This window comes from Xenopus tropicalis, chromosome 1 (genome assembly GCF_000004195.4).
Source record: "Xenopus tropicalis strain Nigerian chromosome 1, UCB_Xtro_10.0, whole genome shotgun sequence".
NCBI lineage: Eukaryota > Metazoa > Chordata > Amphibia > Anura > Pipidae > Xenopus > Xenopus tropicalis.
Window position 1 is genome coordinate 129280714 of NC_030677.2, and position 16443 is coordinate 129297156.

A 16443-nucleotide genomic window follows, 5' to 3' on the forward strand; every position below is an offset into this window, starting at 1 on the left:
CTTTATTAAATACTTTTGTATGCTATACAAAATATGTGAATATTCTGGCTGTGTGGCCATCTGAAATATTAACCCATTACTTGGAAAGAGTTGGACAGCCCTGTGGTAATTACCAGCATTTGTTTATAGAGCTGTTGCAGTGATTAAATAAATGAATTGTTTCAGGGTAGAGCATAAAACATTTGTGTATGCACAAGAAGTAAGCAATGAAGCATGATCCCACTGTCAGCCTGCAGTAACTGTATGTGGGTGTGCACAATATGTTCCACAGTGGTTACAATCACAAACGCGTTCATATGGGAAACTTAACAGCATCACAAGGAAACCATAACAAAAGGGTTCATACTGTGAGAGCTTACAGTCTACTTCAGAATAAAAGTACCTCTTGTCTTACCAACACAAAGTTAGCAAAATTTGCCTAAAACATTTCAGTTATTAATAGAATGTTTCAGGTGGCTCAGCTTCCTGTCTCTTAACTAGAAGCCCATGTGGTTTATTTTTCCACTTCAAAAAGAATAAGAATGCAACTGTTTTTTAGAGTAACTTTTTCTCACGCACACTATGTCCCTGCCTCTACATAGACGATGTGCTACACAGATGGCACTTCAGGCTACTGCCTTCTGATTTATCACTGCAACTTTTTCTCTGGATGATGAGAAAATGCTGGGAATTTCTGCAGAATTCATCCCTAGGTGGCCATTGCTAATCCCAGCCAAGGTCCAGCTGTGTCTTCAGCCAACAGTCACGCAGATGTGCTCTACTAAAGCAATTCCCACTGTACAGTTTTGAAGGGTATCAAGTAAGTTGCTTCATTTGCCCTCACTTTTTGTTTTGTACAAAAATAAGGGCCACAACAACTTACGTGATGTAAACCTTATTCAACAAGTCGTAGTATGCAGAAAGTTAATGGCCCATAGTCAGTTACTTACAGCAAGAAGTGTACCCCTTTTGGATATACAGTTGAAATCTGTATATAAAATGCAAACTTGACCCCTCCAGACCAAGTAACCTGTTTAGACTAGAAAGTCTAAACATTTAGAGCATTATAGTGTTCACAATACAAATATGAGCAACAACAGCATATGAATAAAACCCCATCGATTAGTTAGCAAATCATGCAGGATAAAAACAATCAAAACATACAATGTACACAAACAGTCAAATATTTAGACAACAGCCTTAATTGTTTGAGGTTGTGAATAACTGAGTGTATACATGCTCAGTGTGCAGGTTCACCTCTGCTCTCATGTCTTATTGGTGTTACCCGCAGCCCCATGGTTTAGGCAGTAGTTATGCAGGCTGTTGTGAATGTGGGTGTTAGATTCAGATTTTAATGATTTGTAGAGTTTACTTTTTTCTGTGCTTAGTGAGCATATCCAATGATTTAAAAGCTGTTTGTTGCCTAATGCTTGTCATTTTCATGGTGTAACTCCATGATTTGCAGCCAAAAGCGGCATTAGTGCTGCATAACAGGACAGGCACTGGCCTCATTGTTAGGTTTTAAAATGAGTAAATCCCCATTGATTTCTCCCTCCTTAAAATCCTGCCAAACACCTAAGAATGTAAGGGATTCTGTATTACATTTTAAGCAGCTTCATTGTTATGAAACACCAGGCAGTTCTGCAGCGGGGTCAGGTGTTATGTGGAGCGGGTAGTTAGCTTCCATTTTTCGGAGCTTGCACAACCCGACAGGGATGGGATGGAACAAAGAAGGTAATGGAGTCAACTCATGCATCACCAGTGAAGGCAGTTGACTAAAAAGAAATGTATCCTTGTACTAGCAGGTAACTGTATCTATAACTGTTTTATATTCTACAGATGTCTACAGTAACAGAAAATGGAAGTTCTACAAGCGACAAACCAAATGGAGAGAAAACATATAAAAAAGTGAGTGTAATTTGACAAATCTTCAATAAACTTTTGACCACAGTATTTTTATAGCAAATTGTATAAATAGTAATTGTTCCAACAGTGTCTGACTGGGATGCCAGGGGCCCACCAGAAAACCTTACACTGTGGGCCCACTCTTCAAACTATTTTTCATCCACTTCTCACTCTCTCTCTATATTCTCCTCATTTTTTTTTCTTTACATACTATAATCTAATCTTCTTTATATTTAGTCCCATAGAGAAATAGGAAATGGCGGTATAATTTATGAATTAGGCCAAATGGTTAGAAGCAGGAGGGCCCACTAACACCTGGGCCTATGGGGAGTTTTCCTGTTATCCCTGTGGGCCAGTCCAACACTGTGTTCAAAGTATGTTGATATTGAAAGTCTTAAGATTTGCCTTATCATATATTTGAAAAATACGTTACAAATACAACCAAAACCTGTTTTAAACACATTTTAAATATACATTAATTACACATTTCCAACAGTTTTTGTTAATGCATTTGCAACTGAAAGCAATATATGTTTAGCAAGTTCTGTTCTCTTTGTCTGACTTGATATAATGCAGTCAGTTCACCTCCAGGTATTTTAATCAGCTGGCTTGTTTCAGGGGTCAGTATGTAGTGCAGAAAATGTTTAAAGTCAGACATATACTGCTTTTTATACTTACAGGACCCTTTTAAGCATTCTTTGTATGGATTTTAACATATGTTTTAACATACATTTTATGATAAGACTATCTTCTCAAATTGCCATTGCTCTAGGACAGGAATAGTCTATACAGAGTCACACCCGTAATGTAAAAGTGTCCAAAAGTATTCTAGTCCCAACAATCTGCTGCTTCATTTCCTACCTTTGTTGTGATATCACATACTATATATAATATATATATATATATATATATATATATATATCCTCCATTGACTGCTCTTACCAATCAAGTGTCAAAGGCTGGGTGCTCACCATAAAATATTTATGCACATGGTGGAAGGCACTCATAGCCAGAATATATACAAAAAGTCAAAGATATTTATTACTTCATATCATATTCATATCTGATCATGATCTGATGAGTGTGGAGTAATAAATATCTTTGACTTTTTGTATATATTCTGGCTTTGAGTGCCTTCGAATATGTGCATATATATATTCTGTATATGGACCATTCTAAAAGTAACTTCTTACCAGATGTATAGTTTAGTAAAATATTTATTGCAGTCAGGGTTCTTGCATGTTCTTAGTTGTTTGTCAGAGCATAGAACATGTCCAGTAAGTGAATGAATTGAAAATGTTCTGTTGGAAGAATGCTACAGTGCTGGTATTAATGGTACAAGAACTCTGTAATTCTGATTTACTGGTATTGTTACTATTAGTCTTTATAAAGCACCAGCATTTTCGCAGTGCATAGTCCTTATAAAAATGTAAATGAGTACTTGCACACACTTGCAGCTTTGCTTTGATAAAGAATTGCTAAACCTAGATGCAGTGTATGTGAGGACTCTTACCTATTTTTTTTTGCCAATGAAGGTGGCAATGCTGGTTTTCATAGAAACTCTGCTCTAGCTGTGCACTCTGCTAGAGAAACATGTTTTTTTCTCCTGACTTCCTGTACTGAGCTCAGTTTAACCATTAAAGGGCGCAATCCAAGTGGGACTTTTTATTAAAGTAAGTTCTGCCTGTGCACTTTTGATTGCATGAACTTTACAGTGCACATATGCTGGTTGCAGATGTTAATCTCGCTGAAGATGTGTGAGAGGCAATATGGCTGCTGGGTGAAAGCTGTTTTAGGAAAATGTGATGGGGCACGGAGGGGATATATGAAATACAAAGTGTGTGGTTTGGGTGGGGGTGATATGCCCAACTCTTATATATGGTAGGACAATTTAGGGTTTACATGTTCTTTAAGGCAGTTTGGATACCAGTACAAAAGGACACATCTGCAGACAAAGAATAATTATTTTTTAATTATGTGAATAGTAAAAAAATGAAGCAAGAAGGAGTGGGAACCTTATTATCACGGGGGGGTAAGTTGGTTGATGAGAACGGGGAAAAAGCAGAAATTTTGAACTCTTATTTTTCATCTGTCTATACATCTGAGGAGCCAGCTAATGAAGGCTCCCCTTTTAATATGCCCAGTTCTAGTAATTTAGCTACTGACGCATTGGTCACTCGGGAGGAAATTCAAAAGAGACTTGAACATGTAAAGGTAAAGAAAGGTCCAGGGCCGGATGGGATTCATCCCAGGGTATTAAATGAGCTGAGCGCTGTGATTGCCAAACCTCTTCACTTAATTTTTCAGGATTCATTGAGGTCTGGCATGGTGCCGAGAGACTGGCGAATTGCTAATGTGGTGCCGTTATTTAAAAAGGGATCCCGTTCTCAGCCTGAAAACTATAGGCCTGTTAGTCTGACATCAGTAGTAGGAAAATTTTTGGAAGGGGTAATAAGGGATAGGGTACTTGAATACATTGCAGTTCACAATACTATAAGTTTGTGTCAGCATGGTTTTATGTGTAACAGATCTTGCCAGACTAATTTAGTCACTTTTTATGAGGAGGTGAGTAGGAACCTCGATGCTGGAATGGCAGTTGATGTCATCTACTTGGACTTTGCTAAAGCGTTTGATACAGTACCTCACAGAAGGTTAATAATCAAATTAAGGAATATTGGCCTAGAACATAATATTTGTAATTGGATAGAGAACTGGCTGAAGGATAGAGTACAAAGAGTGGTGGTAAATGGAACATTTTCTAATTGGACCAGTGTGGTTAGTGGAGTACCGCAGGGGTCAGTCCTTGGTCCTTTGCTTTTTAACTTGTTTATTAATGACCTGGAGGTGGGCATAGACAGTACTGTTTTTATTTTTGCTGATGACACAAAATTGTGCAAAACTATAAGTTCCATGCAGTATGCTGCCGCTTTGTAGAGCGATTTGACAAAATTGGAAAACTGGGCAGCAAACTGGAAAATGAGGTTCAATGTTGATAAGTGCAAAGTTATGCATTTTGGTAGAAATAGTATAAACGCGAACTATCTACTGAATGGTAGTGTGTTGGGGGTATCCTTAATGGAGAAGGATCTAGGGGTTTTTGTTGATAACAAGTTGTCTAATTCCAAGCAGTGTCATTCTGTGGCTACTACAGCAAATAAAGTGCTGTCTTGTATAAAAAAAGGGCATTGACTCAAAGGATGAGAACATAATTTTGCCTCTTTATAGGTCCCTGGTTAGGCCTCACCTTGAGTATGCAGTGCAGTTTTGGGCTCCAGTCCTTAAGAAGGATATTAATGAGCTGGAGATAGTGCAGAGACGTGCAACTAAACTGGTTAAGGGGATGGAAGATTTAAACTATGAGGTTAGACTGTCGAGGTTGGGGTTGTTTTCTCTGGAAAAGAGGCGCTTGCGAGGGGACATGATTACTCTGTACAAGTACATTAGAGGGGATTATAGGCAGATGGGGGATGTTCATTTTTCCCATAAAAACAATCAACGCACCAGAGGTCACCCCTTTAGATTAGAGGAACAGAGCTTCCATTTGAAGCAGCGTAGGTGGTTTTTCACGGTGAGGGCAGTGAGGTTGTGGAATGCCCTTCCTATTGATGTGGTAATGGCAGATTCTGTTAATGCCTTTAAGAGGGGCCTGGATGAGTTCTTGAACAATCAGAATATCCAAGGCTATTGTAATAATAATATCTACACTTAGGGGCTGATTTACTTACCCACGAACGGGTCGAAATGAGTCCGATTGCGTTTTTTTCGTAATGATCGGTATTTTGCGACTTTTTCGTATGTTTTGCGATTTTTTCGGATTCTTTACGAATTTTTCGTTACCAATACGATTTTTGCGTAAAAACGCGAGTTTTTCGTAGCCATTACGAAAGTTGCGTAAAATCTGGCGATTTTTCGTAGCGTTAAAACTTGCGCAAAAAGTTGCGCTTTTTTCGTAGCGTTAAAACTTACGCGAAACTTTGCACCTTTTAAGTTTTAACGCTACGAAAAATGCGCAACTTTTCGCGTAAGTTTTAACGCTACGAAAAATGCGCAACTTTTTACGCAACTTTCGTAATGGATACGAAAAACTCGCGTTTTTACGCAAAAATCGTATTGGTAACGAAAAATTCGTAAAGAATCCGAAAAAATCGCAAAACATACGAAAAAGTCGCAAAATGTTCGTTTTCAAGTCGGAACTTTTCCAATTCGGGTCGGATTCGTGGGTTAGTAAATCAGCCCCTTAGTATTAGTGGTTGTATATATAGTTTATGTATGTGTATAGATTGGTAGGTGTGGGTTGTGTGTGCTGGGTTTACTTGGATGGGTTGAACTTGATGGACTCTGGTCTTTTTTCAACCCTATGTAACTATGTAACTATATCCAGGGTGTTTTCCTTACTTTCCTTAAAGGGGACCTGTCACCCTAAGAAAAAACTCCAAATTCTTTTCTATCGTGCTAGTCGAGCAAAGTAAACCTTATTTACACTATACAGAAAATATAAATCTTGTTGCCTTCAGTCTTGGAACTATTCAATCACAGCAAGCAGGCAGCTGCCATTTTGTGGACACTGTTAGTAAGGCAAGCTTTGCATGACACCAAAATCTTGTTGGAGGACACAATGCCCATACCCACGCACTGGCTGCATAATTAGGTGATGGGGAGGGAGGGGAAAAGTGTGAAGTGCAGTGACATCTAGGAAGTGCTGAATGGAAAGCTAAAGGTATTGTTTGCCCCGCCTCTATGCCTAAGGCATAGAGGGGGGGTAGGCAATATATGATTGACAGCGGGGATTTTTAAATGTCTTTATAAAGGGTATGGATGTGTTATTTAAAAAAATGAACTTGGGTTTCATGTTTAACTTGAAAAGGACTTTTATTATTCAGCTTTTTATGTCTGGGTGACAGGTCCACTTTAATGCTCAATAATCCAGATAGCAAAATTATAAGCATGGGAATTTGTTGTTTTTGGAGATGATTAGGGCAATGTTAAGTCCCAACTACATGAAATAGGCAACAGTCAGTACTGCAGCTGTTGCATCATGCTTCCAGTGGCTGGGATCTGTAGGTATTTTCAGTCATAGCCGCTGAGGCACTTACAAGTTGCACAAGTTGGACTGTATTGCGCAAACTGCCATAAGCAGCATGAAGTTCAAGGAAGTGCCTTCTGTAGACATATCAAAATATCAAAATAATCAAGGATTTATATTACTCATTTAAAAACAATGGACAGCTTCACCTTCCATTGGGTTTTATTTTTAGAATTGTTTCACTGTGGATTTATATACTGTGTACAAATGACAAACTGGTTAGACAGAAAGTGATCAAACAATACACTTTTAAAATGTCAACCAAGAGGATGTTTATCATTTCATTTCATGTTTGGCAAAAATGCTACAGAATTACTAGTCACTCAAATATTTGTGTTTCTTTATTTTTTTGTGATATGCTTTGTTGGGCAAAAAGGGGTTTATGAACACAGCTTTACACCCATACAATACAAACACAAGACACTTAGATACAAGTTTTAGTTATAATGAAGTGTGTTGTAAATCACAGATTTCTTTGGGATGTCACAATGAATGTGTTCATGATTGTTCAATTGATTTGCTCCGATACTGACAAACGGGAGGTTGCTGTAAGATGCCATAGACAGTCACTATTTATTGGGCTGGTAGGGGGCTGTTTGGGTCTTTGTGTATAAAATACCACACCTTCTTAGCTTCTAAGCCACACCCAAGCCACACAAAAAAAAAAGTGAGCTGTAGTCTCCCTGCCATCCTAACCATTTAAAAACAACACATCAAGACTTCTTCAAACACCGTAACAAGCAAAGGGTACTCCACCACAACAAACTGGCACCATCTAGCACGTTTACCTTCATTCTGCTTTGATATAGAGAATGTTTAAGGAATAACTTGAACAAATGACTGGAGAATCTGTACTGCATCTGTTCTTATTCTCTATGGCTGGAGCAGCCTGTAGCTGACATTATACTGATTTAGATTGCGTGCAATTAGCTGGGAGCTTTTAAGCTTTGGATTACTACAAAGGAGCAGTGCTTTTGTATTATGCAACAATGCACACACAAAAATGTGAATTGCTGTTATATACTTGTAACAGTGTATAGAAAAAAAAAGATTTGCTCCTATTTTGTTGAAAATATCTTCATGCTGACAGCACCTCTAAATATTCAACGTGTTAGCTCACACATTCTACAAGCAAATTCTAATGTACTGCCTCCCATTAAAGGGGATGTAGACATCCATATTCTAAGGCAATTTGCAGTTGGTTTTCATTTTTTTTTCCTTTTTTGTGGTTTAGCTTTAGCTTTTTGTTCAGCAGCTCTTAAGTTTTGAATTTCAGCAGCTATCTGATTGCTAGGGTCCAGTTTACCCTAGCAACCAGGCAGTGGTTTAAATGGCTGGAAAATAATTAGGTGAGGGCCTGAGTAGAAAGAAAAGTAATGATAAGTAGCAATAACAATAAAATTGATTTTTGACTTCTGGGACCAGGGATCCCAGTTTGAAAGCTGGAAATAGGTAGAAGAAGATGACAAATTAAAAACAATAAAACATGAAGACTAATTGAAGTGTTGCTAAGAATAAGATTCTATAACATACTAAAGGTAACAACCCCTTTAAATTCAGTGGGTACAACTGAAAGCACCAACACTGGCACTCTTGGGGGTGTAATTGTGTATTTTGGAGTTCCATGACTAAAGTGTAATAAAATGCATAAAAAATACTTTTTGATGCTATTATCAACTATGTAGCACTGTAGTAAATGTATCAAAAAGTTTCTGATAAAAGGTCATTGATCCGTGAGAACTGCCATAATCACAATATCTAGTTAGTTTCCCTTAGAGTTAGCATTGCCATTTAAGTCATCACTTGAAATTAAGGACAATTACAATAAACAAATTAAAACAATGAAAAATATATTACCGGGTTTTGATAGCACATTTACAGGTTAGTATGGTAGACCCCTGCCCTGGCAGAAAATGCTGTTATTTGGGGGTTAGCTAGAATGGGGGTTACAGATCAGGTCTGGTTGAGAGTTTTACTTTACAGCGTCTCAGATCTTGGTCTCTGTAGTTTATTTTATGATGTACAACTTTCTAATCTGTAAAACACATAATATTGTAAGTTTGATAAAAATATAAGCAATAACAAATAAAAGTCTGTGTTTTTGTGCCAAGTGTTTTTCTTTTTTATGATAACAGACCTGGGCCATTTCTTTCATGGCCCAGTAAATCAGAATAGGATGGATGCTGTCACTTCAGATATAAAATTACAGTCCCTTCAAAGCTACTTAAAAAGAGGAGTCTAGCACAAAGACAGCTTAGTACATGAAACAATAGCTCACTTGTTGAAAATTGACATGTAAATATATATAATACACAAATCTTCTCTTTGCAGACTACGTCATCAGCGATTAAAGGAACCATTCAGCTGGGAATAGGCTACACCGTGGGTAATCTTACATCCAAGCCAGATAGAGATGTTCTTATGCAAGACTTTTACGTAGTTGAGAGTGTATTTTTACCAAGGTAAGTATACAAGGCACCCATTAAAAATACATCATTTCATGTGCACTGTAGAAATTTTATGTTTCTTTTTCACATTTTTCACATTTTTGTTAGACCACAGAATATTTTAAACAAGCTATTGCTTCCCATATTTGATACATTTATGGTAAAGGATAGAATTAGTGTGGACAAGGTACATGAACAAAAATGACTAAAGATGATGGTTTCTTTATTGCAGATACAAGCTATGTTTCTTTTAGGCAGGATATCTGCTATATTTAGCAGTGTGAATGCAATTACATTAATATTTAGACCGTAACCTCTAAGCATTCCGTTAAAATAATGGATAGAAACTGTAAAACAGTTGCTATGTATATAAAGGCCAATTGGTGTGTTAAAAATAAGTTTAATGTACTGTATATAATAAACTCTATAATAAACTATCCCTTAGCTTTTATTATGACTACATCAGGTAACATGTCCGGTAGAGCTTGGCAAGATTTTGTTAGTCCAATAGCTGTGCTCTTTTATAGGCAAAGGAAGGCTGTCTTACTATTGATAGCACCAGCTTTTTTGCCTATTTGTAGAAGACAGATGTGTTTTAGACATCAATTGCTAAGAAAGTCCCACTCCAAATCAATGCTCAGCATTATTTTTTTCAGATTTACCAATAAAAGTAAATATGCAAAATGTGCTCAATCATTTTGATTTGGCCCAGCATGTAGATGGTTCTGCTTGTTTGACAACTTTGCACATTTATACCCAGCTTCAGAAAATATTCTCCAGCCCTGTACAATAAGTTGGTATAGACATTAAACATGCAAACCAAACAATAACTAATACAAGTTGGGGATACTCCCCATAATTTTTCCTGCATATAAAGAAAAATGAAACACTTTCTAGACTATCCACATCTATGGGTCATCAACAAAAATATGTTGCAATTATTACACCAAAACAGTAATATAAACACATCTTACTGTTTTGGTATTATGATGCACATATTAGCATATGCTCAGAATCATTAAGCTGTAAATAACTGGGTATTTGAACATTTGAAATTGTAGGGGAATAAGTGTCATTTTGTTTTCTGTTGACCCATGCATGTGTACAGATTGTAAAGGACAGAAAAGACAAAAAAAGAACAATTGTTTTGTGTATTGTGATCCATTGATGTATATCTTCTTACGTTTTAGTGTCAATGTAATGATGTTATGGCCTCTAGCTAGAGGTGCAAAGAGACAAAGGATCTATGGCTAGCGTGAATCTCATCCATAAACTATGGCAGAATAGGCAGGAAGTAAACAATGCCATATAAGCTCTGAGGTAAAAGAGTTATCTGGTCTATGTTTATCATGAAAAGAGCAGTGTGAGCAACTTTGGTAGCTTTTTGGCATCTGAATCTTTTTCTCTCTTTCTGTGTGTAATTGAATGGTATTGATTGGAAAAAAGAGTGGTTTCTCATTTATCTTTCCTTGAGGAGGCATTGCAGTGGGTTTACACATAATGGTATTTCAGATGAGTTTTCATTGACATGTTATTTAGTTAAGTCTTTACAGTGGCAAATAGTTGCTTTTGCAAGCATTTGTTAGGCTTGCTAGACACTAGGTGCCTCACATCATAAAAATAATTCTGTTAAGCTGGTAGCGTTTATTACACGGCATTGTTACTACTCCCTGTGCAAAATACCTAAACTGCACAGGACACATGCATTCAACATTGTGGTGCAACTACATTAGCTAGTCTGGTGGACATGGAGCCTAGACATTTTTAGTGTAGATACTGCCCAGTATTGGATTTCCTTTAATAGTAGTTTACTAAAGTTAGCTTCAGCTTGCTTATTATTTCAGTACCCCATCTGGTAATTGCCAGTGTTGCAGAGTTTTATCATATTGTGGTTACAATCTACATCTGCACAAATATTCAGTCTTTCCAGCATTTTGCTCTTTAGCTTTTGTAATTCACAAGGCATACTGTTAAGGGCAAAAACTGATAACCAAAGGCTTTTATCAACAGTACTTTATTGCAATGAAGTACTGAACTTAGTTAACACATGTTGTACCTCTATAAAAACTTCTGTATTTTTCCCTTATACTTTCAGTGAAGGAAGCAACCTAACTCCAGCACATCACTATCCAGACTTCAGGTTCAAGACCTATGCTCCTCTAGCTTTCAGATACTTTCGAGAACTTTTTGGTATCAAGCCAGATGACTACTTGGTAAGAACTTTGCATCTTGATACTTGGTAAGGAAGGTAATGTAGGTCAGCTTGGGAAAATTTTAGAAAGTTGAACATTCCTCCCCATGTGTATAGGCCTAAATGACACAAATCAATGTGTAACCAAATAATCCAGTCATCAGTCCATTAGGCCTCTGTTCCAAATGGTTAAATCTGCCACTATGTATACAGCTTTACCATTCTAGGTACTGGCTAGTTACCTGCAGATCTTATTTTTAAAGCAAATCTTACTTATTTAAAGGGGTACAGTCATTCATATGTGTTTGCACTTAAATTACCAGAAAATAATAGTGCTTACTTGGATTGGTAGAAATAGCTTTTAACAAAATGCTAAGCAATATTACTGATGAGGTATACATTCCATGCAACAATTAAGCCGTGGTTATTTTAATTTCTTATCTTTATGACCATGGCTTGGCTTGTTAAATGAGTTAAGTAGTAACAGGGCATGTGGGTTTAGCATTAACTGTGTGTTTGCTTTATTATAATTTATATTTTTGTGCCCCATGGTATTACTAGTGTTTATACGAATTCTTTCATTACAAAGTTATAATTAGATCAAAATACCCCTGTGAATGGAACTGATTAAAATCTAATTGAAAACTCTTATGTGTTAATTGCCATATTTAAGCAGCTCATTAGGAAAAATTGGCTGCTTTTCATCTTCTAACCTTGACCTCAAAACACTGCAAGGGAAAAGTGTTTGAAACAAATCTTGTTCATAGAGTGTATCTATCTTTACAGTCCCCTTTCAACACAAATTTGCAGCAGGCACCCTGGTTTTTAAGCCAAAGCTACACAAGATGATTTTCGATAGGAGGCAGGGTGAGGAGTTTGCAGGACAGGGCTTGATTCTTTATGTGTGCCTTGTGGGTAAAAAATATATATATGCATTTCTTTCATGTGCAATTAAACAGACTATATCTGTTCTTTCAGTATTCACTCTGCAGTGAGCCCTTGATAGAACTGTCCAACCCTGGTGCAAGTGGCTCCATATTTTTTGTTACAAGCGATGATGAATTTATCATCAAAACTGTTCAGCACAAAGAAGCAGAGTTTCTACAGAAGCTTCTCCCAGGGTACTATATGGTAAGTTTCCAACTTTTATCTCTGCCTTTGGTCACTGTAATGTGGTTTTCTAACCCACATTTGTGGTTATATGTTTTTATTACATGTATTGGGTTCATAAGCTATGCACAGCCAACAAAATGGTGAATATTTCCATGCAGTGGGCCACGTAGTCAACATAAAAAAAACAACAGGAGAAATGAACACCAAGACAGCACCTCATAGAGAGCACTCTACATATGACAGTATCTATTTTACATGTGGAGTGCTTTTTATACGTTGCTGCTCTGGAGCTGCATTGTTATATTATAGGGTTTTTTAACCAAGCACCCACACTTCAAAATGCTTGGCTAATCATGTAAAGGATTTGGTGCAGGAAACACTTTTGATATAATATGATCATAATTATTTAACCTACATATTTGTTAAAAAAAAAATTAAGCTTACTTAAAACCTTGCAAATTACTTGGGCTTTTAGTGGGACAGCTCTGGTTGCTTTTTCATGACATAACCTTGCAGTAAATGTATTATTTTTAGTAGAACACAGCCAGTAAGTTGTCTAGTATAAATCCATTGGGTCTTTTATGACTGATCTACTAATGTACTAACTTTACATTGTTTTGGTTCGTTTAGAATTTAAATCAAAATCCCAGGACACTTTTACCAAAATTCTATGGACTTTACTGTGTTCAATCCGGTGGAATAAACATAAGAATTGTTGTAATGAACAATGTTTTGCCACGATCAGTGAGGATGAATTATAAATATGACCTGAAAGGTTCAACATACAAGCGCAGGGCCTCAAGAAAAGAAAGGGAAAAATCCTCCCCGACATACAAGGACCTGGATTTCTTGCAAGATACGCCTGAGGGATTATATTTTGATCCCGAAACATATAGTGCATTGATGAAAACACTGCAGAGGGATTGTCGAGTAAGTAAAATTATTCAATGACATTATTTGAACCTTTTGAGGTTTGTTGCATTATTTTAGATATAACTGCTATTGTAAATTGCTTATATACGCATCACTATAATATAAAAATCCATAAGAAAATAAGGGGAATACACTAAAAATCTAAAGGAAGTGCCTACTAACCACATAAATGAACTTTAGATTTTGTGAAAAACCATTGCATATATATATATATATATATATATATATACCATTTGACACAATCAACAACAAATATGAGCCATTGTTCTTGGTTTATTGGTGGGCTATGCATTAAATTATATCTATATATCCATTTCCCAAGATCAAAATATTTCTAATGTTATTAGGTGTCTAACTGGAGCCCCTATTTTGATTTAAGTGCTTACATGGAATTAAACAGTACATTGTTTTTGACCCTGAGGAAGAGCACAGTAGTGCTCAAAACATTGTTTCTTTTTTCATAAATCACATATTTGCACTAGTTCCTAAATGAGTGTGGTACCTTTTTTGGTTTATATTTACTTTTTTACCAGCACCTGAGACCGCTTATATATACATGTTTTCCTCTTTTTTAAAAAAAAGAAACAAATTTTCACTTTGAATAAGCCATTTAGCTTCTGTAAAGAAAACTGATAAAAATCAGCAACTAGTATCCCAAAATACAATGCTCATGCAAAGCCTTTTATTATTGTAAAGATCAGTAGATGGCAACAATGATTATTTAAAAAAACAGCAAAGGTATTTATAGTCTACCAGTACCCAATTGGGTGGTGGATAAGACTAATAACATGATAAAATCAGAGAATGGGGCATAGGCAGGGTATATATTTTAATGCAAAAGACCAATGAAACCACCATTTAATGACTTAATTAAATGTTTATCAAAAGGATCAGTAGTAGACGTAGAAGAAGATGAGGCTGTTATAGATTTAGTATTTGTATCATAACTGGAGTTAGGGTAGCCCAAGGCAATGCAGGCAGGTTGTGGCCCACAACTTGAGGACACTTTCTGAGAAGGGGACACAGTGCATATTATGTCATTGGTCTTTAATAAAAGTATTCCGATTTGGTATTGGTGTTCTTTGCCACATTCTGACTGCTTATCTAACTAGATACGAAAGACAGAACTTTTGGGTGACATCACTTTGGGAAAATTGTCAGTAGGACCTTGGTTTAAATTTTTATATATGTTGCATATTGTTATTCAGATTTGTCTGGCATAGAATTAACCAGTCTGGTAAGTTTTTTGCACTGAACAATAACAGCAAGGAATCCCTGACACGCCTTATATGAGTTTTGTGTATACAACACTGGGGTAGGGGCAACGGTGACTTACACCACCATCTCTATGTTGTTGACACCAGAAGTAATACAAATCCTCTAACACTGGCTATAGATGACACAGTAAGTGTCAGTTCTGTTTTATATAACAATTCACAATAGTAAATAGTAAACCTGCAGATGCGTGGTACTTGAATATGTTAGTAGTAAATGTCAAACTTTTATTCTCTTTTTTTCCTTTTTCCCAAAGTGTCAATACTCCTTTTACAGGAACTAAACCATAAAAATGAATATGTCTAAAAATGCTATATTTTATATACTGAACTTATTTTGCCAGCCTAAAGTTTCAACACCTCCATAGCAGCAATGATCCAGTACTTCAAACTTGTCACAGGAGCTCACTCATGTGCTCAGTGTGCTCTTAGCAGCTGTTGAGAAACTGAACTTAGGGTTTGTAGCAATGTAGAAAATGAGGATGGCCTGTCATAAGCTGATTGTACATATAGTAATTATCTGTATTAATTGCTAGTCAGCCTTATATTGTGACAGTTATATCCTGTATATACAGTATATGAGTTGGTCCCTAAGCTCACAGAGCATGTGCAGTGAATTAGCAGAAAAAAGGATAAGGTGCTACTGGGGGCATTTCGGAGGGATACAGATCTTCTCTGCTAAAAGGGCTGTGGTTGCCTTGGGCTGGAACAGAAGCCCAAACCATAATGTACAACATTTCTAGCTTCCTTCTTTAGTTAGGCTTTAGTTTTTCTTTAAATAGGGATATTGGTATTTGTGGCCTGCCGGGCCTTTACAGACAATTGACCCATTTTTGTATTTATCATGGATGGAACTACCTTAGTTCAGAGTGGATGTTTTGAACATGAAATAGTTGGCACCAGTCATACAAAAGTGACTTCCTGCAAGTGCATTGTGGGTCCCCCAAGGATATTGTCAAATACACAATACATGCACAGATTTTATGGTTATGCAACCAAAGTTTCTAACTTGGCCGGTTGACTAAATGACTGGTCGCCATGGTACAAAAATTATTGGGATGAAAATATGGGGCCCACACACAACTATGTTTCGTGTGATTTTATGGGTACGTATATGGCCATTTTAGGATTGACAAAAACCTTGGATTATATATGTAATCACAAATCATGAATTCATGCTCATTCTGTTTTGGTTGATAAATGTGCAGGAAATTCTGGGAAAGCAGTGGTATTCTGCACAAAGAGGAGTAAACAACTTCATTGTTCTTTTACAGTTTTAGCTGCCTGCAAAATGGCAGGTCTGTCTGACAGAGAGGTGTGACACTGGAAATGCAAATACAAGCGTTGTGATAAATGTGTCTGCTATGTCATCACAGACCATTATTACTAGAGTGCAAAGAAGATTCTTTAAATGCAACAGTTACAGCGTAGATGCATATTAAATTAAGATGTACACAAGCAGCTTGCCATCTTTTTAGCATACTTTGAATTGTTTGCATATTCTGATTTAATTCATAC

At 36.7% G+C, this 16443-nt stretch overlaps 1 protein-coding gene across 4 annotated transcripts in view; it reads left to right on the forward strand.

Annotated features, from left to right (window-relative positions):
- The window catches only part of pip5k1b (phosphatidylinositol-4-phosphate 5-kinase, type I, beta), a 95148-nt gene that overhangs the window by 45605 nt on the left and 33100 nt on the right, over positions 1-16443 (forward strand). For all 4 annotated transcript variants that reach the window (XM_031890766.1, XM_004910780.3, XM_004910778.4 and 1 more), the window contains exons 2-6: positions 1819-1887; positions 9299-9429; positions 11510-11627; positions 12584-12736; positions 13349-13648. In XM_031890766.1, the coding sequence (XP_031746626.1) occupies positions 1819-1887; positions 9299-9429; positions 11510-11627; positions 12584-12736; positions 13349-13648 (771 nt within the window). The remainder of the gene's footprint in view (positions 1-1818; positions 1888-9298; positions 9430-11509; positions 11628-12583; positions 12737-13348; positions 13649-16443) is intronic.